This window comes from Strigops habroptila, chromosome 8 (assembly GCF_004027225.2).
Source record: "Strigops habroptila isolate Jane chromosome 8, bStrHab1.2.pri, whole genome shotgun sequence".
In the NCBI taxonomy this organism is placed as follows: Eukaryota; Metazoa; Chordata; class Aves; order Psittaciformes; family Psittacidae; genus Strigops; species Strigops habroptila.
Genome location: NC_044284.2, coordinates 5,228,019 through 5,255,486, shown reverse-complemented (window position 1 = coordinate 5,255,486; position 27,468 = coordinate 5,228,019). Strand labels below are relative to the sequence as shown.

Here is a 27,468-nt window from a genome sequence, read left to right as displayed (position 1 = left end):
AAAGTTGAATTACATATATTTACACACATGCATACACACAATGATCAAGTCACACCAAAATGAAACTGTTACATACAGCAACATTTGTATTTTTTCTTTAGAGACTCCATTACTACATACAATGAAATTCACATAAAATGAGAAAGGCATTTGTAGGTGTGCTTTAATTACTACTCTAGCTGTATCTTCAGCAGCACTATTGCAGCATTTCCCAGTACATGACCCCTTATAGCAAAGCATCCCTCAACCATAGCTGGAACACTAGTTAGTGTCTGTGTGCAGGGCAAGTGTCTCCAGGACAGCAACAGCAAAGCTAGAGAAACAACAGATGGGAGGATGCCACCAAGTATGTACTTTACAAGAATACAGAATCAAAACTCGTTCTTCTCTCTCAAAAAATACACACATTTAATGTAGGTCTTTTAATTCTAAGAAAAAAGCAATTCCAAAAATACAAACTGAACATCAGAGTCAAGTCAACCACCATAATAAAATGAAACGACATTCACAATAGTTAAGTCTACGGACAGCTTGACAAGTATTTTCTCCCCCTTCACTAAAGTCCCCAAGTACATTCCAATATTTATCCTTAACTGAAACTTTACGAAAAATACTGCTGGTGTTCAGTTAGAATTAAAGGACTTGGATAAAGTGAAACAATAAAGACAGGTACAGATGGTGTGAGTAAAGTTACAAAGGCTTTACATTTTGCATTATCCCAAGATATAAACATTCAAAAATTAACATGACGTTGCTGTGTTATCAAAATATTGCAGCTATAGGCAAGGCAACATTAAATTAATAGCTGAGGGTGTGAGAAAAAACACACATTTTAGTGAAGGTAAACAGAAGTGGCAGTTTTTAATTAGCATTTTTATAAAGCTAATATTACCTGGCCAGCCATAAGCCAAGCACAGGCTAAAAAGCTTTCTCTGCTTCCTTTGGCTATAAGGTGACAGGGAAAAAAAGAAAAACAAGTATTAAAATAATTCACCTTTTCAAGATGTTCAAGATGAGCAGAAAAAGTCAAATAATCAAGTAATGGAATAAGTACTAACCCAGGCAGTACACTTTAAAACACTCTGTCATTTGTAAATGTTACATAGTTTTAGTTTGGTGGTAAACCGTAAGCTTGTAAGAAAACTAACCTTATGCAGTACAGTGAATAACCACCAAAGTAAAAGTATTCTTCTGTTTACTCTTTGGCTAAAACCCCCTCAAAAATAGCAGACAAAGAAAACACCCAATACTGGTAAGAGACTTTTTTTTTTTTTTCCTTTTAAACAAGTAAAATAAACTTATCAATTTAAAACTTGGTACATTTTATAAAAACAAAAGAGGTAATGTTGTAATAAAATCAGTAACGTTACTTCAAATGGCAACAAATTGTTTGTTGACCCTGTGCAATAATACACTTAGTTCATACTACATTTCTCAAAATATGACTTTCTACAGATACGTAGGAAGCTGGTGTGCGACTGCTGTCAACTTGGTTTATAACTGGGACACAGAATTTACAATCAAGAGTGCCACAAGAACTTCCAAATTGTTATTTCTAGCAGAGTTAATTTCAAAATGTTCAGATCCTGCATTACTTAACAGTTAATTCACATGGAAAATAATGGAACATATAACCTAGAGCATATGAACATCAATGACTGCACCCATTGCCAGAACACGCTGCACTGCTTTGACGCTTTTCCTTAGTACATAGAAAGCAACAGCACCCAATAAGCCTGAGAAGAAATGCTGCTGTGTAAATACTGGCAACTATTCCTGAAAAAAGAATTATGGGATGTATTCTCAGAAGCTGCCCGATCCCATAATTTGTATTGCATAGGTCACAATCACACATATATATTCACACGCACAAGTATGTGTGCGCGTACATACACAGGTATATACGCACCCACATGCACACACGCACGCACACAAAGAATATATTAAGAAGACAATGAAGTCTGGTCACAGAGCAATTTACAGGCTCAATATATTTTTTTTTTTTTTTTTTTTCTTTTTTTTCTTTTTTTTTTTCTTTTTTTTTACACTTTGAAAGAAAACTTCAGTATTTTACAGTCTTCAGTAGGCATTATATACACTGCACTTATGAAATCTAGAAAGTATTGAAATAGAAATACATTTCTGCAAACATTTGGGTAAGAAAACAAACCAAAATTTCTCAAAGATTTGTGCTATCTACATAGTATTTTCTCTAAATCACAATAACTGTATCCATGGAATGTTCTCTAGAAAATGTCTTTTTTTTTTTTCCTTTTTTTAAAACACCATGCACATTTTTAAGCAATTGTAACCCAAAATATCCCAACCTAAAACAATCTAACAATGTTCAGATTAAAAAATTTAAGTTTCAGATCAGATTTTAAAAAGATAAGTCTTTATCACAAGAGCTGTAATGATAACAATTACATGTTAAGGCTAAACTGGTTTTGTTTTGTTTTTCTTTTTTAGAAACACATTTAAAGACACGTTTCTCTTGAGGCTCTGCATTATGAACTGTACTTACAGATGACAGTGCAGTGAACATAATGTTCAGTCCTACAGTCAGGATGCAGTTGCTCCTTCCCACTCCACAAGATACTGCACCTTTCCATCAAGTGTCACCCGACGAGCCAAAACACGGTATTTCTCCCCACAAGCTATTCTACCTGCTGCACCAAAATAGCTAGTAATCGAGTTCTTTAGATGATTGAGCTGTAACTCCTGATCTGCTAAGTTGTTAAGTATCTCTGTATTGAGTTCATCATACTGGTAATCTTCCTTGCTCTCATCATCTTTTACAATTTCTGAGTTTTGAGTCTGGAGTGCTTTTCGTGGAAAGCGACCTCTTCTTCTCAAATGTGGTATTGCAGCAGGCCAAGTTCTTCCTGTACGAGTCCTTTTTCTCGAGTCAGATAAACTATTGAGCAAACAAACCAACCACAGCATTAACTCTAAGGAACTTTAACAAAGGGTATGCTTTGCTGTCGGTTATTTCCATGCAGCCCATAACTTCTTTGTTCTATTTTTCATTGATAAAAATACATGTTGCCTATAGACAAACAAGTATCAATATGGCACTTGCAAAGTAAAGGTTATTTACAGAAGAAAATTGTACTAATTTAATAAGATGTCAGAAAGATTAGCCAAATGTTTTCAAACTGAATTTATCTCAGTTCATTATAACTCTGAAATATGAACAAAGATATTATAACAATCTATTCTACATCACTACTTTCTATAGTACACATGACTTTCTAAAGGTTTATTACATGTGGCCAGAAAAATCTGTATATCCAAAACTCAGACTTCTATGTGGTAATGAAAAAAGGAAGCTGCTGACATTATGCAAGAATAAGCCATCAACCAAATACAAAAGTGTCCAAGACATAAATCCTCATGTAAAAAAAAAACCTCTATAATTTATGCATGCTAAAGCCTAGCTGATAAAGTCCTCAATTAACTGGTACGCAAACTTTATTGTTCAAGACTCCTATGTAACAAACTAAGGAAAAAAGCACATATTTTTAACATTAAAAAAAGGAACTTTAAAAGTGCGTCTTTTTAACATTAAAAAAAAAAATGGAATAAAGGGCAGAAATACAAAACAGTGACTTAAGTCCTTAGGTAGCAATTTCAGAAGTCTGAAAGTTAAACATGAGGGTTTGAAGACAGACTAGTTGTAGCAGTAATGTACACAGAAATGAATCATCAGAGCCCTTGACAGCATGAAACAGAGAGGAGACACAATAAGTAGATTGAGGATCCATGTATCTCAATAAAAGAGAAGTTTATGTTTGCTGAACTTGAGAGAGGGAAAAGTTTAAGTAACAATTTATTTGCAGGAAAATCGATTGTAGTTAATAATTTATGAAGATTGTGCCAAAAATTTTTCATGAGCTATGGACTGTAGAAAAATCACAGCATACTTACTATGCTTTAACACCAATACACAAACCTACAAAAACAACAGCTGCTAAAAATAATTGCGGGTATGCATCAGCTCTCTTGTGGCCTTTATTAGAAGGCTAAGCTCAGGAAGTGTTTATGGAGTTTAATTCTTTCTAGTAAATCTAATTTAACAACATATTTTGTATCAAGAAAAACAGTAGTTAGTGAGCACAAAAACCTCACCCTGTGTGTTGTTAGCAGAACTAATAAAGACCAGTTTTCTTTTGTCCCATTTTTTTAGATTTCCACATGCAATTTACAGCTCTATTCAGTCTCAATTGCCCATTACTCCAAATCTCAGTGAATCACAACATCCTCAGTGTTATATCCCTTTGCAATATCCTCAGTTCTTCTCTGTTTATTCTCCCATTAGTTCTGCAACACCCTTACCTCCATCTCACATCTACTACAGCTGCCTCATAAGCTCAAGTCAATCTCCTACCTTATCTTCTACATTTGTTGTGCCAAAGCTTCAACAACGAAAAAGAAAACAAACCCAAAAAACACCACCAAAAAACAGCTCTGGCAATGACTGGGCCACAGATGATTAGAAAATTGCCTGCCTTTCTGCAAGTGTGGGTTGCTGGTTTGGGCCTCTCTCTTCCAAGCATCTATCTTCATGGAACTACCTGCATCAGATTTCATGGAAGTTAGCCAAAAGGTTCAGAACTGACTGCAAGCACAACAGAACCTCAGGTTTTAAGACACCAGATGTAGAACATTACATGTCATACTCTGGCAACGTATGTCTTGTAGGACCCCTGCAACTTCTGTTTATTAAGGGTGCAGTATTGCTGAACCAATTGTTTTTCTGTCCCCCTTTCAGAAAGTTTTATTAAAATGACTATATTGCAAATCTTGATCTTTATAGCAGATAGAGTAATGGAATAATTACCTATAATGTCTGGAAATGCTAGATGAGGTAGTTTCTTTCATACTGGCAGCACCTGTGGATTCCACATCTGAGGTATTGGATGAATGTGCAGTTCCATCAGATTTCCTGATATGCAAGATAACAGGGTTGCCATGTAATGAAAAATAAGATAGTAAAAACTGAGCTGACATTTCAGAAGCAAACAGATAAATGACATGATATTGTAATACAGTATTTTACAGGGGTTTTGGTTTTTTTAATTTACCCAACAGTGCAGGGTAATTCCAAGGTTGGGTTCTCTATCACTGGAACTGGTTCATTATCCTAAGGGGGAAAAGAAAGAAAAGGTACTTCAAATTTAGTTCAATGCTGTATCAGTTTTGTTTGAGGACAAATGGGGAAAAATCATGATTCAGATTAACTGGTTATGTTTTTCTTCAAAAATTGTAATCCAGTTACAGGGAGAGATAGAGGGGGAAAGGGAGAATATCCAAAAGCTTACCAGAGGAGACGACTCTGGAGTTTTGTGAATCATTTTTCTTGTATAGGGACCAGGTGGACGACCTACTGATTTTTTTTTCCCCTTTCTTTCTATACCATTACTTAATTCCCTAGAAGAAAATGGATATTTTGTTCTGTATTACTGAAGATCATTTTAAGTTAATACATGTTTTCCTTTGACAATGAATACATGATTAGATTTCTATGCACTGAGAGGTTATTTTGATAAATAAAATTTATCAGGTACAAAGCTACATATTTTTGCCTCTAGAATAACATTAACAGATACAAGATCTTTCTAGTGACACTATTGATTCCCCCACGTTGAAGAGGGATGAACTAGTGTTAAAGTGTTGCTTATTCATATGATCACACTTGGTAAAAAAGAGGGCACATTCACTAATACAAGTTACAACTTCACATCACACTTCCTATCTAGAATTTGTTAGATTATTGTATAAAAGCTCCTGAAAGGCAAGAGATTTTATTTCCCAAATGGCAGCAAAGTTGGATATTTTCTATTGCTCTTGCCACTAAATCTTTTCTTTGGTTTGGTTTTTTGAGAAGGATCCCGATAGAAAGCTAATAAAATCTGCTTAAAGACCTTGTTCTCACAAATAGTCCACCTCTACAGTTATTCTTAACTAAATACATTCTACAATGTAAAGGCCCTTTTTGTAGGCATCAAAAATATACCCAAAGTAGCCCAATTTACCACAACATTGCTAGAATGACTGGGTCATTTTACCTCACATCGGGGATTGGCTTAGATGATTTTCTGCCCTTAATTTTGAACTCATGAGAAGTTCCTTCTGGTTCTTTCTCAGCCTTTAAAGCAGCATTTGGTGGCACAGGAGGAACACGAATTCTCAAGCCAAACAAATGTTTCTTTTTCTTTATTTCTTTTCCAGACATAAACCTAGATGATTTTAAATTAATTGTTAAAATTCTGACCCCAGGGAAAGCAACTTTTATAGTAGCAATGTACATACAAAACAAAACTATGCAAATGTTCATTCTAATGCTATTTTCTTCCTCTCTTTCCACCAACACAACCCTCACTGTCACACACAGTATGTGAAGTGGAAAGAGAGTGGAAGTTGAAACAGTTTTCTGATGATCTGGGTTCCACTCAAATTGTTATGTTACAGTTTGAAATAGAAACAGTATTTAAAATTTAAGTGTTATCTACAGCCAAAGTGATTATCACATAGACTGAGCACTGTAATCTACGTCAGATTCAATAGGCAAACAGCATTTAAAACAGAAAGTACCAATAACTTACATGGTCTTGTAATCATTTAATGCCTCCAGTACATGCTCATATCTTTCAGATTTTGGTGTGTCTGCCAGCTGTAAAGTATTAAGAAATCATTTAGTCTGCCAAATTCTTTAGTAATAGAAAGATTCCAGTTACTCTGTCATTGTAACTACAGATCTGGATGTGAAGCACATCTATGAGGTACTAGCTGTAGAAACTACCAAACCCTAAAGGGTATTAATTATTACCCCATACATTGTGATCTACAGCCACAGAATTCATGTCAGCACCAAGCCCAGGCCAAAGAATTTGAGTTTTGCTGGTAAAAGTGCTAGAAAAATGTCTCGAGGAATTCTAGTTTACTCAAAGAACAGAACACTAGCTTGCCCTCCCAGAACTGCTAACAAGTATTCTCCTGCAGCATTATATATGTCCAAATTAATTGAGACTGCAAACAGAAGATAACTATTATTGACACTTAGTTATTTTATTGGTGATCATTTTAACCAAAATCCTACCACAGGATCCAATTCCCATTTTTGCCAACGTTAGTCAATATAATACAAAAAAATGGAAGAGACACAGGAAAGTTAAAGCATAGAGAAAGAAAAAAAATACTAAATCCATTTCATGGCCCTTTTGCTCAGACCCAGTCTTACACCGAAGCCTGAAGTAGCTAGTACCTATCAAGCTACCAAAACCATGGAATCTTCTCTCTGAAAAATTGCATATATAAGAATTAGAGACAAAGCAGAGCGAGGATGGTGGTGACTGTGATGAAGTAGACACAAAATTTATGTAACAGAATTTAAAATAAGGTTATTTTTATGTTTAGACAGCTATTTTTAAATTCCAATGAAGCTACCGTATTTCCAGTTGTCACACCAAAATGTTCCAGAACTTACATCCAACTGGCTCTGCAGCAAGTTTATCTTGAGAGTTTTACAAACAGTTTGTAAATTTTACTATTAGTATGAATACCACAGAGCTGACTGTACAACACTTGCAGCTCAAAAAACCCCAAACCCACCATCTTCAAATGCTTTCTAAAGAAAACAATTCTGACTATTTCAGATAGAAATGCTTGAAGGATTGAATGTGCTAACAGCTAAATAAATGAGTAAATATACTCATAAAAGCCAACCTTTTAGCCCAATCTGGGGCAAGATTCACAGTCTACCTGACTAACAAAGTTGAGTTATTCAAATGATTTTAGCCAAAGAGAGTAACAACTGTTTTATACATCTTTATCATAGGCATTCAGTACAATCCATCCCTATCCAGGTCTTGCAACTCTGCAGTACTTAACTATAGAAAGCTGACATATGTTTACTGCATCCTATATAACACCACGCTAAAAATTGACTCAGGAGTTCCGATAGTTCCACCACTTACTCCCATCTGACCATGGCTAAAATACTTGTCCTCTTATTCAATTATAAGCAGCTACAGAAACTGAAGTGTCATTTCTAACAGCGGCAAGCTAAGAATATTACAAAAAACCCTGAAACCATTATATTGTAGGTGTTAATTTTATGACTAATTTGACAAACAAACCAGAATAACCAAAGTAGTAAAATACATTTGCCTCCAATTTTTCAAGACAATTTTTTCCCAACTTACTGAGAGACATTTAAAGTTTTTCAGAATAAAGTCTTGAAGATTTCCTTCACAAAGAGTTTATACATGTATTCAAAATCTACCCTTTCAAAAATGCAGTCTTTAGACTTAAAAGCAGTAGTTTCTTGAAGGTGTAGAAATACTGATTAAGGAATTGAGCGTACCACTTAAAGAGGTGAGTTTCCTTATCTCCCCTCTCCTTCCTCCCCCTTCATTGTGCTTTTTTTCACACATACGGGGTGTGGATGGATTGAAAGCATAAAGGGGAAGAGCAGCACAATGAGGAGTGTAGCCTTTCAACTTCTTCAAAATGGCATGTGTGCTCCAAGTCAATGGCAGCTAGATAGCTCCACTCAACCACACCATAACTGCTCTGACCAGCCTTTCTGACATGAAATTTTGTTAAATACAGAAAAAAAATTACGTGAAATAAGAAAACATTAATTTCTTCTGCATTTTCCTCAATACTAAGAGAAACAAAAGTCAAAATTAAACACTGCTTACGTATCTGTTAGACTGCAGAGCAGCCAAGACAGCCAGAACATTTCATTCTATTTAAAGGATGGTGTGAGAATTGCATTTTGTGCAGCTTTTTTTTGATTAAGCTTTGAGACTTGATAGGACCAAGAACACACATCTGATTTCTCAAATTGTGTTTGCTAATAGAAATGGATTACGGATGTACAAATTTTGCTGAGAAGGGTAAGAGTAGGATGTTCTCATTATAAGAATATTTCAAACCAGTTCTATGCCACCTGTATTTAAAAACCTCAAAACACCAAATTTCCATGCACAAAAAAAGTGCATACCCTACTAAGCAGTCTGCTAACTTGAATTTCGATATAAGTTTTGCATTCCAAAGTTGGATGCAGAAACAAATACCTGTACTGCTCCTCTTAGTTAACCATGAAGTCAATCTGCTTGGGGAAATGGATTTCCTTTCATGTTAAAATAACCGCACAGTAGATCAAATAGCTGGAAAAATAACTAGTATAGTAGCGATCTAAAAACCAAGATGCCTTGACAAGTAGCAGAATCAGACTGTAAAAGGATCCAAATAACCTTTAGACCTGGATATGATCACCCCCATGTTTGGAAGAGGGAGGAAAGAGGAAATTAAATGTTTGTGTACAACAATTTGTTATGTGTTACACCTTCGAAACAGATTTCCTGCTCTGTGCACATGAAAACATCCAAGAAGTAGGAATTATATATATATTTGCAATTGAGTGGTTCAGTATAAAGTTATCATTCAAATAATAAGTTACATGGATTACTTCAGAAACCTTACAGCTCAGAGAAATATACACTACTTAAAAAGCATTCTATTTCTGCAAGAAAACTAAAGACGATTTCCTCATTATTTGCGATTACCAGATTGTAAGATAATAAAAGATTCAACATCCAGAATGAAGCAGTTCATAGGTCACTAACTTTCAGGACATATATATGCATTGTGAGAAAAAACAAGAAAGTATTCCAATCACTTACCTCACCAGGATGCAATCTATCCCAGTTTTCATTAATGTAGGCCATGAGTTCAAGCTCCGAGTCAAAGTACTTCTTCTTATGAATAACACTTAGGTTGTAAAGGCATAGATGTGCTATATCTACCCTAGAGTTCAGAAATAATAGAATAAAAGACAGAAATAAAGAGTCTTTTTCTTCCAACTGCTTCTCTTTTGAAAATTTCATAGAAAAGATATTGGCATGATATAGACAGAGGAACACAAAGCACAACTTAAACACTCAATACAGGGAACAACATTATGAAGTCTCCTGTCATTTCTCTTCAAGTGATTCATTCTGCTTTGAATCTTACTTTCATCTCTGCTTCATCTCACTGTCATGATGATCTTTTAAACTCCCAAACTGGTCTAAGCCACAGGATAGTTAAGTAAGTCCAAATTTATACTTGAATGTATCGATTCTGAACTCATGCAAGTATTTTGGTGAATTAGTATTTAACAAAGTAATTTTGACCATATATTTGTTAGCACACATCTCCACAAAATGGAATATAATTTGAAATATGGGTTAGTTCAAAGATCTAAAACTACAACAAACTATTAAGTCTCATCAAGGAAACTATTATGTGTCCAGATGTGTACTCTAGTACTCATTACATTCGGCTTATTTAATGGCAGGATCCTAAGCCTGCAAAAAAGACTTCGTTCAGATATCTCAGTCTTCACATATAAAAGTGAAGTAGCTGCTCGCTATTTCACTGAACTATCCCAAGAATAAACCCCAAGAGCAATTGCAATAAACCTCTATATTTAAGGATCAACTTTGAAGGAAAAGTTGTCCCTGTTAAAACAAACAATAAGAACAACTCAGGAAGTGACTCACACAGCAAGTGGATTTCCTTTTTTGGAAGGACAATCAAATACCAAAAAGAAAATCAGAGCATTAATTCATACTTACCATCTCAAGGGTAAACGTTTGAGGTATTCTGGTCCAGAACTGCAAACTGAGCAAATGAACGTATAAAACCTAAAAATATATACATATACAGATGTACATGCGTCTGTGTGGTGGGTGTCTGTACACACACACACACACACACTCTCTTAACATTTAACACCCTAGTTATGAAAAAAAAAAGAAAGTTATGCAGGCTAGAAACCCGGCCATATGATATTTGAGAGTTCCTTCATCTTCCACCTTCCTCCATCAACTGCCAGTATTTGTACTGGCACCTACCAGACAAGTACTTCCTCAATTTTATCCTGGTACCACTGTTTCATACTCCCCGAGAAAGTCCCTCAACCTATGACAATGCCAGTGAAGATGTCTATAATGTCCCCACTCCATTCTCTCATGCAGAAACCTGTGCATCAGTGTACGCATACATTTAAAGGACCCATGCATTCCTAGGTCCTAACTCAGCTCCTCCACACGACAGCTAAAACAAAGTATAACTGATAACAAATAAGATAGTCCTCGATTCCCTTCTCCAGTTTTCTCTCATCTGTTCCAAGTACTCCAAGTTCCTCTTAAAGCAAAAGCACAGACTAGCACTCTTCATTTTCTTCAGTGCTGACTTATCTCACATGAACAGAGGATGTACACAGTTCCCTCCTTCCAGCTTTCTCCAGTTCCCTATGCTGTTAGTACATGAAACTACTACCACACACACACACACACACCCTGGCAACCTACCTTGAAGCATGGTGCCTGTTCCATACAAGACATTGGTTGCCTATATAATGTGAACTTGAAAGCCCTTATCTTACAGACCCACTAAAGCAGTCTGTTTTGAAGCTTGCAACCTCCTACTAGACAGCATCCATAGTATAACAGACTTCCACATGAAGTGAAGTCAGAGCCATTTGAATTCAACCATCCATTGGTTACCCCTCCACCACCCCACCCTCCTTCATTAAACTGAGATGAACTCCACTTTCCTGGCACCTGAACACATGCTTTACCTTGTATGATCTTCTACACAAAACTCACCCCGTTTTTGGAAAGCAGTGTTGTATTATGGATGCCCTAATAAAAGCTCACACGTGAGATCCCCTCCACATTTTAAATAAAGACAACCATGAAGTACAGCTTCATTTTCTTACCTGTCACCAAAAAGCATTGGCTTTTGGAGGCACTGCACGCAAGCCTCATGAAACCACTGCTTACATTTGCAGCACTGCAACATCTTTAGATACCAGCTTCACCAACAGAAAGAAAAATAAGATGTGTTAAAAAAAGTCACTGGCAATTGTTCTTCATTATATTTGTTCTTCATTATGTTTAAGTTAAGTAACAAGGGATCTTCTGACCCTGACAGTCATCTGTAGGGATATTTCAGTAACATTTAGTTCCACCACAAATCATTACTAGAAAAGAGTGACTAAGAATAACAAAAGATAGTCTATTAAAGGATGAACTAAGTTATTAAATGAAGAAAAAAAAGTTTAATTCCCTCTGAAAACCACATTTCAATTTTCAATAATAAGAATCCAATAGCCATATAAGCCTCTTCTCACATAGCGGATTCACTTATTATTTTCCAGCTGCATTAAGCCACAAACATTTGTTCTGAGGATTGAACTACTCAAATCCTCAAAACAAACCTGTTTACAGAGGGTTTTTTTTCCTTTTCCAGCTCTCTCTTGATCAAAAAAACCATGCAAAATTGAAGGCAATATTTGTTCAAGTCTGCAAAATTCTCAAACCAGAGCTCCGTCCTGTGAGTATAAACTCAAAAGCTTCACTTCTTTGTGAGACTCTTGACTTCCCTTGACTTCAAATCTTCAGTGTTCTTTTATTTGTTTACTCATCCATGCAGACACCAGAGCATTTATCTCTATCTACTTAAGAAGGCTGCTTCTTGCCTTTCTTGTAAGAAAGAATCAGCAGAGGACTATAATGTCATAAGGGGAAAAAAGTCTTTCCCCTGTCACTAATTGCAATCCAGACTATGATATTACAGTAAAATCAGCTGCCTATTCCAACAAAATTTAATAGACTAATCTCTAAATACATTTATATTTGTGACTAGTGATAGGGATGAGTTAACACTGCCTAAAATTGCAAGATCAAACAACTCCATCGAATCCCAACACATTAAGATAGTCTTAATGCAAAAGAACATGTTCTTGCTTGTTGTAGAATGGACTGTACTGTTATGTGATGGTCACATGACAAAATTAAAACAACACAAAAAGATCTTATAGGAGAAGGAAAGCCATTAATAATGTTTCCCAAGAGACATTTAAAAAGGATTCAAAATTCCACTTTGCATTGTTTTTAATATCTACATACTAGAGAAACAAAGAAGTTCACAAGTAGAAGTCTACAGGATCAGCTGCATTACAGACAAAAAGTTCTTTACTATCAATTTACTTACTCTCCAGGTCCTCCACAATAGCAGTAACACTGCTGGACATTGGTTTTATGACCCGCATCCCACTCAAGGTCTGTTGCATTATAAGGTAACGTTTGTTTCATGACTTGCAGTGCTTTGGCATTTGGTCCTTTCTTAAGCGCGCCTCCCCTCTGGGCCAAAACAAATACATGAGTTTACAAAAGCAAGAACGTATTCCTGAAACTTGCAAATCCTTTAATTTGGAAGTTATGAAAATTTGTCTATGATAAAATAAAATACTTTCACCTATATTTGTCCTAATACTGGCATATTTTAAAAATAAACTGAAAGCCTAACGTAATTATACCTAAAATAAATACTAATTCTCAACATATAAAGCTTCCATTCAGGTCAAAGTTAACAAAGAAGAAATCACTGAAAAAAATGCTATATTTTTGTTTGTTTGTTTCAACTTTAAAAACAAGGTAGGTATGTAATACGGGATGTATTAAGACATGTTTTCCTGGAAACACACCTTTGTTGTTGTTGCAAAAACGCACTGTCGACAGAGCCATTTATCATCTGATTCAATCACGCTGGAATCAATATTTGGTGTGTGACACAGCTGATGATAACCTGTATGAAAAATGACCAAAGTGTTATTAAAGCAGCAAAAGAAGCTTACACAGAATTAACTATATATCATTTTAACCCAAATATAAGGCATTATCCATCATTAAGTGCCAAAAATCCAATCAAAAAGATTGGTAACATGTTCAAAATGTTCTTTCAAATTTCTTAGTATAAAAAATAAACTTTACTTACAGAACAGTTGTTAGTCACTTTAACATGGATTATCATTATTCACTGAGCTGTTAATAGCCACTAAGGGCTATAAAAGTTAAGATCAGTTGAGCAAGTCAGCCAGGCAAATATCCTCCTTCGTAAAACAAATCAAGACATCTTTTAAAACGCAGTAAATAGGAAAAGAAAATCTAGTTACCTTGCCCACATTTATCACATATAACCATTTCATTCGGTGCTTCTGAATACTCTTCCTGACATATTGTACAGACCATTTCCCCACTTTCAGTGGCTCCTAGACAAAGATGAAAGTGTGATTTTTTTAATTTTCAGATCACATCTGCATTTGGAATGGTTACCATGTGTATGGCTTTTCTGTAATTTCAGTTACAAATCCATGCATTGTACAACCATATTGTTACAAAGCCTAATTTCCTAACAAAAATCAATTCAGACCTTTTGTACAGACCGTATGCATTATGAATATTGATGTCACTTATCATAGGCTATTGGATATTTATAGGCTATGTATTTTTACTATGCAGTCCATGGTTCCTTTATAAAACATAAAACAACAGAACAAAGACTAAATGCAGACTAAAAAAAACATGTATAAACAAATCCTATCTGGACAACCGAAAGATGTTTTGTATTTACAGTAGTTTGTGCTTCTTTTCACATGCACAACTTGATGCATATCCTTTGACAGATCTGCTCAAGGTGCTTTAATATTAAACTCCAACACTCTTAGGAAATATGTTATTACTGCTTATCTGCAAGCATACAAAAACACACAATAACAGTAGAGACAAGAAAAAAATGTTGGCTTGCAAACTGGTAACAAAACTACATCTTGCTCCTATTATACACCACCTACCAGTGTAAAAAACTGGAATACAATACAAGTTTCTTAGTCTACACGTTATCATACTCATGCACTCAAGTTTGATATAAGTATCAAAGATCATAAACTAGTACTATAGAGAGAGAGGCTGAACAGCAGTACTTTAAAAGCTTCTCAGAAATAAAGCAGTAGATTTTTTGCTATTATGAATACAAAGCTTCTCCCATTAGCAGATAGTGTTTAGTTTAAATACCAAGAATTGGCAAAAGCCAGATCAAGTTGCCATTGCCTTTATACGATGAGGAAATTGTAACTGATTTTCATAAGAAACTGTCATCCATGCTTCAATAGCATTAGATTATCGAAATACCAGCTGCTCCCCAGATATCTGAAAAATCAAAGCTAATATACAATAGATGTCTCACTTAAGAACTGCATATTTCTTTATATCACATGAACACTCCAAAATCTGTAATGGTTTCTTATGTGCAACAATTAGGATGTTACATTTAAATGTGAAAACTCCATTCAAACCTAGGATTGATTTTCCAGTCTTTGGTTTCTTTCCACGTCATGATGTTTCAACTGAAAACATAGGAGGACATAAACTCTGTGTAAATTAGGGCCTGGAGTTTTCTGCTATGACCGAGTATTATACTCTATCCCCATCCAAATAAACTCAAATTTCATTATGCTTAAAACTGTTCTCCCCTCCCTGCACATAGTTATGTGAAAACAAACAAACAAACAGAAATAGTAACTGCAATGATAAAGAGTTAACTGAAAAGAACTTTTTTATTCACCTAATTCAGGATCCTGGGTCATGTTAAACTATATCACTCTTCAGGATACAAAAATATACCCTAACAATTTATTTAAACAGCTATAGTAATCTAAACGAAATACCCAACAATGACTACTTCACTGAAGTTCTTGCCTGTTTGTATGTCCTTCCAGAGAACCCAGGATTTGGAACTGTCTTCAAATATAATGAAGCAGTTCTGTTTCAGTTTGTTTATCTGAAAACCAAAAATACAGCAGAAGCCATGAGTAAAAGGACTAAACAGAAGAATGTACTTAATACTGAGAGACACAACAATACCATAACATTTAACAAACATGGTACTGTAAGACTCCAGTGCATTTAAAGAAATCGTTTACCTTTTTGATAGTTCCAAGATAAAACAAGCCATCTGACCATCTAGCTAGGACATCCTGACCTTCTTCAAATTTACACAGTGGCTTTTTGGCTTTCTGTCCATCACGTAACGACAGCTTGGTCAGAGATGCTGAGCTCTTATGGCTTCGACGTAAAGGAGACCGCTTATGGACCAGTGAATTACCCACCGCTGTAGAGTCTCTAAAGATAGAGAAGCAAGAGAAAAGACAATCAGAATTAGGTTAAAGTAGAAAACCATATATTTTGAATATTAGTATTATTCACAGCTAGAACTCACTTAGCTTATAGTAGCTTTTGCTACTATAAGAGTCTACAAAATTTGAAGGAGACAAGTTTATGCAAAGAAAAATCTTCTATGACATCAACTAACATAAGTGAGGATGGGGACACACAAACTTTTCAGCTCAGAGGCTCTTCATAAAGTCACCAAAAGCATCAAAGAACACATCAAAAACATTCAATACAGAATTACTTATGCAAAACATTAGTCACTTGAGTCACTGACAGTTTTCCAAAATTCCAAGGAAGCTAAAAAGGTCCTAAAGGTTAGGGTTAGGGGGGTGGAAGGAAGAAACCAGGTTGAGCACTATGCTAACTCAAGGTACCTCCAACACAGCATCATGCTTTGCCACTAAGCATAGCTGTAGACGTTTCCAGCACAGGAAGAATTTCTACATGCTAAACTTCTAATGTAAGATAAGTTTTCCTCTCTGTTAGATTCAGAGAAGAATAGAATAAGGAAAGAAAAACCAAAAGATCTTGCAACCTTTCTTCACAGATGAAACTCAAAATTATAAATCACTTCAATCACTAATAATTTTTCCTCATACAATTCCATAATTTATAGCCTATTCATATGTAAGTGTGAATATGCTTTTATGTCAGACTAGCTACAAAACACTCCAAGAAGTATAGAAAAATTGTAACATAGGACACAAGCAAGAATCTTCACAAATAATAGGCAGAATTTCAGACTGTAAAACAAAGTTCTCCTTATACCCAAACGTATTTTCTCTTTAGAAACTAAATGTATGAGCAACTATGACATAGATACAAGTACACAACAGGGAGTTACACAGAGTCAATTGAAAGAGCAAAGTTTCACCTCACTCAAAATAGGTTAGGTACATTATCAGCACCAGAAAAGTTTGAATTAATCAAAGCACTAATAAAACCAGCAAAGGAATCAGCACCCTCTACAGTTTGATGAGAATTACTACTCAAATGTTAGAGAAGTTGCTCTAAAGTTTCAAAGAGAATGGAATCCTTTCTCCTTAGGTGTTTACTGCTTTCAATATGAAAATAAACTTGGAATTATAATGGCATAAAACATCAAAAATATGCAGAAATGTAAAAGTCAGTATTCTAGAAAGCAATCAATTTTTTTTTGTACAGGACAGTTTAAACCAAGGTGGTTAGACACAAGGAAGTCAGACAGCTGTTTTAAGCACATTTATCATCAGTGTAGGTCATGACATTGAGAGCAGGCATAGTGGGCCAAACAAGTGTTCCATTTAGCCCAGTCACTATCTCTGGCATCCTCATGTACAACTGGGTCACCAATTTAAGTCCTACCTGATCCCAAATACAAAAATATTAAACTAGGTGACTGGGAAAGACCAGAGGAACAGGAAAAAAAACCCCAAACCACAAACTCTTAAGAATAGCACTCCTCTCCCAGATATTCTCTAGGTCTTCCACAGCTTGTGGATCCAAAGCTCTCAAGCAGTAATGTCTTCATATTTTAGTCCTTAGTGGAATTTTTTCCTGCATGTTTTCCTACATGTTTTGTTGAACCTGTAAAGCAGCACTTCTTTTGGCTTGTTTCACAGCTGGCACCTTGTCACTTCATTTGACACCCTTCATCATTGCATGAGAAAACTCAACTGTCATTTTCCATCTTTTCCCTTCATGCCCCAGTAACAGTGTTTACACCCACCCAGCCATATTTCCCAGATAAAGAATCCTACCAATTCTGTTGCTTCTCATTCGAAAATCATTTAAAGTTACTGCTGCTTTTCCCCAGTTCTACTCCAACCTCTGATAGATGGAACAGGTTGCCCAGAGAAGTGGTGAATGCCCCAGCCCTGGCAGTGTTCAAGGCCAGGTTGGACAGAGCCTTGGGCAACATGGTCTAGGGTGAGGCGTCCCTGCCCATGGCAGGGGGTTGGAACTGGATGATGTTAAGATCCTTTCCAACCCAAACCATTCTATGATTCTATGGCATGGAACGCATGCAGCATTCAAGGTAAGTTTACAATAACAGGGTAACAGCATGGCGGCCCAGGCCACTTTTTATTCTTTGCTCCTTTCCAACTAATAATGTATGTAGCCCCCCCCTCTTGCAATCAGGCATCAAGTTAAAAATTCCAAGGAATTATTAGAAACTGCAGGTTCTCATTCTAACTGTTCCCAGACTATTGTTTCTCTTCCCACTGTTTGCACTAGATTACATTTGTCACTTCATTATGCAGTCACTCAATAGCCTGAAGTCCTTCTACACTTTCTGTATTATTCTGAATAACCTCATACCCTTGAAATATTTCATTATTTAAACTTTCAATCTTTTGTACCTCACCGCAGGATTTTGTCCCTTATCTTGTACAATAGCTTAAACTTTTGCAAAGGCCTCTAAAGCAGGGCCCCAACCCTTAATACCTGTTGCAATCATATTCTACTCTCTCCTTTGTATCTGTATAGTCATTTACACTACCAAGTACCAAAGAGGCTCTGAAACAAACATGTCTGAAGCAAGGCAGTCATGAGAGGAAAAACATGGTTTAGCTTCATCACTTCCCCAAACCCTTCCGACTACACACACTTAGCACATAGAAAGCATCATTCAAAGGCTAGGCAAGGCTTGATCAGCACAGCCTTATCAGAAACAGTTGTGAAACTATAACCTGGTCTCAGACAATAATTCTTTTCTTGGCAATGACTCATCATTACAAAGTATTAAAGTACTTGGATACTTCGAATTATACCCAAGAACTTGATTTAGCATATTCAGTGGGTCAATAAGGTGCCACGTGCAGTTCGAAGCACCTAAAGCAAATTTACTAGTGCACCTTGAAACTGTTTTACAAGTTTTTTCACAGGACTGCTTCTCTTCTAGAGTTTCAAAGATTTTTCTTTCCAGCTTTTTATCAGGTTTAAGAGACCAGAAAGTAGCTCAGAGGCAGGAGTGTTGGCTCCTCCAGTACTTAAAAAAAAAAAAAGTGTGGAAGATCTTGTACAGAATAAGCAAAGACACAATCATAGAATGGTTTAGGTTGGAAGGGACCCTAAAGCTCACTCAGCTCCAACCCCCTGCCACGGGCAGGGACACCTTCCACTAGAGCAGGTTGCTCCAAGCCCCTGTGTCCAACCTGGCCTTGAACACTGCCAGGGATGGGGCAGCCACAGCTCCTCTAGGCACCCTGTGCCAGCGCCTCAGCACCCTCATAGTGAAAAACTTCCTTGTATCTAATCTCTTATATATAACTTCTTGCCATGAATGTATGCGCATCCTTCTGCCCTACACTTTGGTTTTGAGATTCTTGTAAGCCTCAGGTTCAGATGTCCTACTGGAAATGAGAAAGAATCAATTCATTTTTTATACGTAATCTAGCACAGATCTCAATTTAAAAACCAACAACTATTTTGTGAGTTTTCCATTTAAAAAGTCTTCTAAAGCATACAATATTCTTTTAAGTACAGAAGTTTGTCCCCTAACTCCATTCAAATTGTAACAAAAATGTGTTGTGCATCATTTTCTGGCACAACCACTTTAAATGACTCTATACATTGACTTATACAACAGCCTAAATTTACAATAGCAACTCCAGACACTGAAGGATCTTGACACACTGTAAAGGTCTGAGCCAATAAAGCAGACACTTCTCCATTGTCCACACTGCTCTCTTTGTGGGAGATAGCACTGCTGAAGTGATGACTAAACAGCTCATGAAGTAGCTCCTGCTGTGGCAGTTTATGTTTTATCTAACACATAGACTGAAAATAGGGTTAGTTATCACAATAGGCTGACACTAGCTTAACTGTTGCTTTCCACATGGATAAGAAGTTTGTTTTCAAGGAAACATTCCCCCAGTGTTTTTGATGAAGATTAAGTGGGAAGAGCTATTGTTTTAGCAAGTTGACTTTAATTAGCAGCCTGTAAGTTACTCCAAGTAGGTGTCTCTGAAGTGCCCTCTGGAAACCTGACATAAGAAATCACAAGGAATTCAGTGCAGACCAACATAAGAACTACATGCCTAACATGTTAAGAACTTTGTCTTGCCACAGCTCTCTCCGCTGTAATGGAGTACCAAAAAGTCACACCTACCATTAAAACAAATGTCTGTTGGAAGTGCAAATACAAACTGAGGTTGACTTTTTCCTTGCCAATTTTGAAATGAAAGGTTGCACTTTTTTCAGAACTTGTTTCTAAGTCTTCCCTAAAGTTACTTCCATAGCACTTGCTAACCACACCACTTACAGTGACCAACAAAACCAGTAACCTTTAAGTAACAATTTCCCCACCATCTTAAAAATCTCTCAAAGAACTTCTCACTGCAAAATACCCAACAGGGATCTTGGTTTTCCAATTAAAAAAATAAAAACCTTATCTAAAAGTCTACTTTATCTCATTTAACTTGCACACCTAAACTGCACTGCATGTCATACAGTATGTCCAACCCACCTTTACTCAATACTGAGTATCTTGTGGCTGTATTCTTACTCAAGCACTTCAAATGCAAAGAAAGTACCGAAGCACCCATACAATCTTTCAGGAGTGAGTGGGGGAGGTCAGTAAAACATGTCTGCATATTGAAACATGCTTCAAAATAGAAGTGCACTTTCACCATTTCTTGAGAAGTTGGTCTTATGAAGTACTGAAAATGCTCGTTGATTTTTTATCTTGGGGGCTAATCATAACCACAGATATTCTCAATGTCCGTTTGGTGCCTCTGACTCCCATATTTTCACCGCAATCCTACAGCTGGAAAAGTTAAGGGGAAAAAGATGGGAAGGGGCTGGAGAATCAAAAAGACTCTCCCTCTTGTTTCTAAGTGTCCTTTCCTCAGCAGTGCTGCCAGGTTAAGGTCATTCATACTCCTGTACTCCTTCAGTTCTAACAACTGCTGTGAAACAACTTCTGTTATGAAAAACTCCCTTGACAGAGCTATTTTTTCAGCCGCTGCATTTCACTGATTTGTCTCACAGAATGGTTTGTCAGCACAAAAGAACGAATGCAAACAAGCAACTCGGGGCACAAACTCCCTCAGCTGGCACTGCCTGACTGCATGACTGCACTACAGTCAGCTTCTCTGACAATCCATGCGATTTCAGGACATTTCTTGCAGAAGGGCTGCGTGATACACAAATACTGCAACAATAACTACCCTATGACTACAGGTAGTTTTTGTAAGCCAATTTAAAGATACTAGATTTTAACAACAAAGAGCCCAAAGCTTATTAAGAGAAAATTTTAATCTACTGAGACAACATATGAAAGTGGGACCTACATATAATTCATTTATTCCCAGTAAACACAAATCACACCAAAGGGAAAATGAGTTTAGAGAGCCCAGCAGATTTAACACATGGCTTATCCAATACAGCAGCTTGCTCTTCCTCCCTTCCCCCCAGCTCTGGGAATGACAAGGTGACTTCTCCGTAAGATTTCCATTCATTTTTCTTCCCTTATTATGGATTTTCTGATATTTTAAACAAATTAAAGCACCTCATCAAAAGGCCCTGACAAGCCAGGTAAGCAGCAAGTGCTTACAGCCATAAAGCAGCAGAAAAGGGAAATTAATCTTTCCTGAGAGCCACCATCTTAGCTGGTTTACCCAGCACCACATAGCCAAGCCCAAGTAATGCTTCCAACATGGCAACTAACTCATGACTGGGATCCAGTACCTCTGCTGGCAGCTGGAGAGATACTGGATCCCAGCCACACGTTTCTTCCCATCTTCCTTGCAGCTTCTCTGCCATTTATGAGATCTCATGACCAACATTATCTGTTCACTGTGTCAACTGTACCTCCCTCCCCCAAACAAAAAGATTCTGCTGGACCAAGAAGACAAACAGACATGACAGGCTATGTCCTCTGCCCCAACCCAGGCCCAAACTTCAATCAGTCTAGTTCAAAAACCAAGAAGTTCACTTTGCTTTTCACAACAGCAACTTCGCTCCAACAGTCACTGTTTCAATTATACACAAACAGGTTCTTCTATTAGCAAATTGCTATGAATTCCTTTCCAGCAGAGGATCCAGTACAAGTCTAGATTATAACGTTAGTATATCCTTTCACGCTACTTCATGTAGCAGATTAGTATTAACCTTCCAAGGCGCTGTGCCATAGAACATCTACAAGATATGCTGAGCTCATTATCTTTACACTATTTTTTATGCTGGTATCATCAAAAGCCTAAGCCACATCACCACCTGCATGGAAGAAGTATAAGGGGACGCTAACCTAGGCATGCCTCAGCCTAGAAAAGCAAAGAGTAATGGCTGGAGGATAAGAAATACATTTTCAAGATCATTTAATTTTTACAGCTGTTTAAGATAATAGTTCAGGTTAGAAAGGATCTCAGGAGCTGTGTAGTCCTGCTCAGTGTGCCATCAGCTATGAGGCCAGACCAGGGGGCTTTATCCAGTCAGCCCTGAAAGCCTCCAGTGATGGAGGCCACACACCCTGGGCTCCCGTTCCACTGCTGAACTGACCTCATGTGGGGGGAAAAAAGACAATCATATCCTCCCTCCATACCCATCAGAATCTTTCTCATTTCAAGATGTGTTATCCCTTGTCCTCCTGCCACGCAGTCTGTGAAGAGACTAATTGCACCTCACTCATCTTCTCAAGGGAGCTGGAAGGCTGCTGTTAGGCCTTCCTGAAGCCTCTTACTCTGCAGGCTGAATGAGCCTGGTTCACTCAGCCTCCTCTCATAGGGCAAGTGCTTCAGTCCCTGACTGTTTTGGTGGCCCTCCACCAAGCTCATCTAGTTTGATGTCTTCCTTGCACTGGCAGAACCAAACCACAGTATTCTAGATGCTGTCTAATGAGTATTGTGTAGAAGGAAACAATCACTTCCCCTCAACCTTCTGGTTCTGTTCCCATTAATATAGCCCAGGATACAACCTGCCTTTGCTCACAGGATACACCGCTGGCTCATGTTCTGCTTTCTGTCTATAAGAAGCCAATCCTGCAATGCTGATCCCCAGCCAATCTTACTCTGGGATTCTTCCTTCAGATACAGGACTTTGCTTTTGCCTCTGTTGAATTTCATGGGATTCCTGTCAGCCACTTCCTTCAGCCTTGCTGAAGTGACATCCACTCCTCTCCTGGTCCACGAATCCTGCCACTTTTAACACCGAGGGTGGTCAGGCCATGATTTATCCTTAGAAAATATATGCTGACTGTTCCTCGTCACCACTTTTCCATGTGTCAAGAAACATTTTCCAGGAAGACCTATTCCACAACTTTCTTATAGACCAACATGAGCCTAAAAAGCCTGTGGTTCCCTAGGTTGAACTTTTGGCCTGTTCTGAAGATAGATATAACATCTGCAATTCTCTAATCATTACAGATTATCCCTGTTCTCCACAACCTAGGATGGTAAAGAATAGCCCCAGGAGAACATCAGACAGTTATCTTGGTACTCTTGGAAGCAGCCTGTTTGGTCCCACGGGCCTGCATGAGTCAAGTTCACATCTTTGTTTAAAGATGTGCAGCAAGCCAATTCACACGCTGCTCCAGCAAACAATGCTTAACAAATCCACTATGGACAGAACTTAAAATAGCATTTAAGGCAGAAAAACTCTGTCCTACCAATGATTTCAGGGCAACCACTCTGTAGAAGCTGTTCCTTGTCAGCAAGATGAGAAATTGTAGCTTGTTTACACTTCTCTACCCAGTCAACCATACTACCCAACACAATCACATGTGATTTTCATGCGATGCATTACTACCCAAATAGAGTGGTTGTTAGTTTCTCTTTTTTTAAGCCTTTAAAAGAGCCTTACATTGCGTCTATGATTTTTGCTCTGAATGTTTCTGTCTGGTTAAACACTTTAAAGAAGTCTCTGGTAATCACTGAACATGTTTTCATTGATTGTGTTTTTTAAGTAGCTGTATGCTTTCATAAGCATACCACCACATTACCTGACAAAAGTAGTACATTATACTTCTAAAAAAAAAAAAAAAAAGTGGTAATAAGAACTGAGTCCCTGCAGCCCATTCAGCTGATCAGCAGTTAGGGCTATAAATGTGTTGCATGGTAGAAAGAACTTTAACCAGAAGATCGAGGGGAAGTAATTATTTCCTTCTACACAAAACTCATTAGACAGCATCTAGAATACTGTGGTTTGGTTCTGCCAGTGCAAGGAAGACATCAAACTAGATGAGCTTGGTGGAGGGCCATCAAGATAGTCAGGGACTGGAGCATTTGCCCTATGAGAGGAGGCTGAGTGAACCAGGCTCATTTAGCCTGCAGAGTAAGAGGCTTCACAGAGGCCTAACAGCAGCCTTCCAGCTCCTTTGAGCAGATTAGTGAGATGCAATTAGTCTCTTCACAGTACTGCATGGCAGAAGGACAAGGGATAACACACATATAGAATGGTTTGGGTTGGAAGGGACCTTAAAGTTCACCCAGTTCCAACCCCCTGCCACGGGCAGGACACCTTCCACTAGACCAGTCTTTATAAGATCATTACAAAATGTTTCCCTACATATCCAATATGTCCAGAAGCAGGGCAGGGCAGCTCTTAAGAGTCATTTGTTTGGGATCGATCATGTTCGTACAGAGAGGCAAAGGCAGTTCGGGGAGAGAACAATGGTATCAGGTCACAACACACCTTTTCAGGTCAGAACTACCCTTAATTGTATACTTAGCACCTCCTTGAACACTGCAACTGCCTTTTGGGCCCGTGCAGTACCCAAGTACAGGATGCCCAGCAAGATACCTAAGGTAGTATAGTATGAGCATGCACCGAAGCAGTGAAAGAGAACAGAACATGCTGACTTGCACGGGGAGGGTAGAAGAAAAAGGATTTCATTGGCGATCAAAACCCCATAAAGATTAATTTCCTTCTTCAAGGCTAGTCTAGAATAACAGCACCCTTCATAAGCACTCCACAGAAAGACATTAAAATAAAACCATTATTATCCTCCAAGATACTTAGTGAATGAAATCTGTTCAGACTGATCAGGAACGCTCTCATCAGTAGCTCTCTTTCTCTCAAAGCAAATTAAACCTCTTCATTTCATTCCTCCACAGGATTATACCTTCTAGGAAGAGAGCATCAGCTTGAAATAAAGATAGTTCAAAGCATATATTTCAACTAGTTTCAGTGCCTTCAGTAACAGGTATTACCCTGCCCAAGGACCCTCCAGCAATCCCTGTGGTTTATAATTTTTCTTCTGATGTGTTTCACTCAAAGACACACTTCTCCTCCATTTCCTGCAGAGAAGGCCTGTAAAGGTGAAACCGACTCTGCAGCAAGCTCAGAGGTCAGTGACACAGAAAGTACTGCCAATTCACAAACCAAGAGAAGATTCATACCGGCTTCTAGTCACAAGTGTTTCTTCCCTCCAAGCTTCTTCCTCCAGAACTAGCATGAGGAACACAAAATATGCTTAAAATCCATTCTGGTGCCGCTAGTACTATATTCATTCACGTCTATCTCCAGGGAACACAGAAATTCACTCTCCACTAGGAAATGAGCTTCAACTTACTGGTTACAGCCATCCTTCTCATAAGCTTTACCTGATCTGCTAATGCAGGGAAGGAGAAACGTAACCATATCCAAGGTCACCCTTGATACTAGCTACCAGTGCATATGTCTTTCACCTATTTGAAACAAGAAACAACAACTGGTGACTAACCATATTAACCCAAGCTTTGAGAAGCATCTACGTCTGATTTAAAATCCCTTCCAGAGTAGAGAAGACGAGTTGAGAGGACACACATCTATATTCGACAAAATAAGAGTCAACTGTTGCAAACATTCCTACATTATACTCTCAGTACAGATCCACATTTCACCCGCTTGTAGCTCCTTGCAAAGATCCTTCTCTTTCCCTACTTTATTACGCACCTTCTTTCATATTTTCAGTCTTTGTTTCCCTTTATTCTCCTTCCATTAAAAAGCTATGAACCTTTTAGCCTGTATTCTAACACTATAGGAACTAAACCTTTTTCTTTTTTTAACTTCAAATGCTTTCAAATCAATTGTAATTTGAGCTCTCAAGAAAGGGACGCACATTAACTTGCTAACTTTTACCAACCAGGTTAGAGACCAAAAAACACAACAGGGAAACTGTTTACCTATTATCCCATGCTTTTGACAGTTTGGGTATAAGCACGGACCAGTTTCCCTTACACTAAGTCAGGAAAAAATCATGCTATTAATCTATTACTATGTTTGACCTTATAAAGCCATGAGCAGGTCCTAACTATCGGAAATCCAAGAAACAAGCATAATGCCACACTGCTACCCTGGCAGGCCCTTTCATTTAATTGTGCAGGCCCTCTCCTTTAGATAGCACCCAGATAATTCATGGATGGACGATACCCCCCCTTGAATTTCAACACTAATATCAGCGTCCAGAGCACCAAACACACTACCATATTGTTCTCTTTTGACTAACAAAAGTATCAACCCATTCTTCCTACAGAATTCAAACACCAAAGGAACGAAAATGCGTTGCTGCACATCCTTTCGGCAGTACCTTATTTTAGCACACCAAAAATACAAGCTCCTGAGCACGTCCGAACTGCCTAGCTTGACAGAGCCTACGAGGTGAGGCGGCGCCAACAAAAAGAAAGAGAAAACAAAAACAAAGTTACCAGCGACCACCACCAACCACCTCTTTTGTGCTGCTCTCTCCGCACTCGAGCGAACGCAGCCCGCTCGGACGATAGCCTTAAAGGAGAAGATAAAGCCACCGCTGCCGCAAGCCCCCGCCGTGGCTCACGGCGGCAGCACCCCGCGGACCCCGTCAGCCGGCCTGCAGCCTCCGCTCCCTTTGTTTTGGTCACCGAGCGGCACCGCTGACCCCTCACTCGCTCGCCAGCGTCCGCCCGGGAGGGAGCCTCCTCCCCTTCCCCCAAGGGCCCCCGGGGCCCCCCGCGCCGGAGCGGGGCCCCTCGCACCCCCTCCCCGGCGGGTGGCGCGGCCGCCGCGGAGCGGGGGGGGGGGGGAGGATGCGGCACCGGCGGCCCGAGCTACGGGGCGCGCCCGGCCCCCCCTTCCGCACCCCCCGCAAGGCCGGGCCGCCCCTCCTTCCTCCCTCCTTCACCCCCCCCCCGCCCCGGCGCCGCGGCCCGCCCCCCCTCACCTCACCTCATTCGGTCTCTCCAGTGGTGCCAACCGCCTCATACAGGGAAATCAGCGAGCTTAGGAGCCTCCCCCCCGGCGCGGCCGGGCCCTGGGTGCGCGGCGGGACCCCCCGAGCGCGGCCCCCGCGGCGCAGCGGCGGCAAGGCGGCGGGGGAGGGGTCAGACCCGCCTCACGGACAGCCCGGCTCCACCGCAGCCGCTCGCCATTTTTGTTTCCCGCGGAGGAGAGGCTGGTGCATGCTGGGAGCACAAAGGGCCGCGGCCCCGCCCCGGCGCGCCCCGCCTGCGCCGACAGC

The 27,468-nt window shown here is 38.7% G+C and overlaps 1 protein-coding gene across 6 annotated transcripts; it reads right to left on the bottom strand.

Moving 5' to 3' along the window:
* Positions 1 to 27,468, bottom strand: MTF2 (metal response element binding transcription factor 2). 6 transcript variants are annotated; one of them, XM_030496269.2, is made up of 15 exons: positions 27,177 to 27,468; positions 15,824 to 16,022; positions 15,600 to 15,681; positions 14,018 to 14,113; positions 13,550 to 13,650; positions 13,057 to 13,205; positions 11,780 to 11,875; positions 10,632 to 10,700; positions 9,696 to 9,819; positions 6,609 to 6,676; positions 6,072 to 6,242; positions 5,325 to 5,433; positions 5,088 to 5,146; positions 4,844 to 4,948; positions 1 to 2,917 (listed from the first exon to the last, which is right to left on the bottom strand). In XM_030496269.2, the coding sequence occupies exons 1-15, from the start codon at positions 27,179 to 27,181 to the stop codon at positions 2,563 to 2,565; spliced, it is 1,788 nt and encodes a 595-aa protein (XP_030352129.1). In that variant the 5' UTR covers positions 27,182 to 27,468; the 3' UTR covers positions 1 to 2,562. The 6 variants fall into 6 exon arrangements, with proteins under 6 accessions (XP_030352129.1, XP_030352130.1, XP_030352134.1 ...); XM_030496270.1 differs by lacking the exon at positions 15,600 to 15,681 and having other exon boundaries at positions 27,177 to 27,398; XM_030496274.1 differs by lacking the exons at positions 15,600 to 15,681; positions 15,824 to 16,022; positions 27,177 to 27,468 and adding an exon at positions 21,331 to 21,341.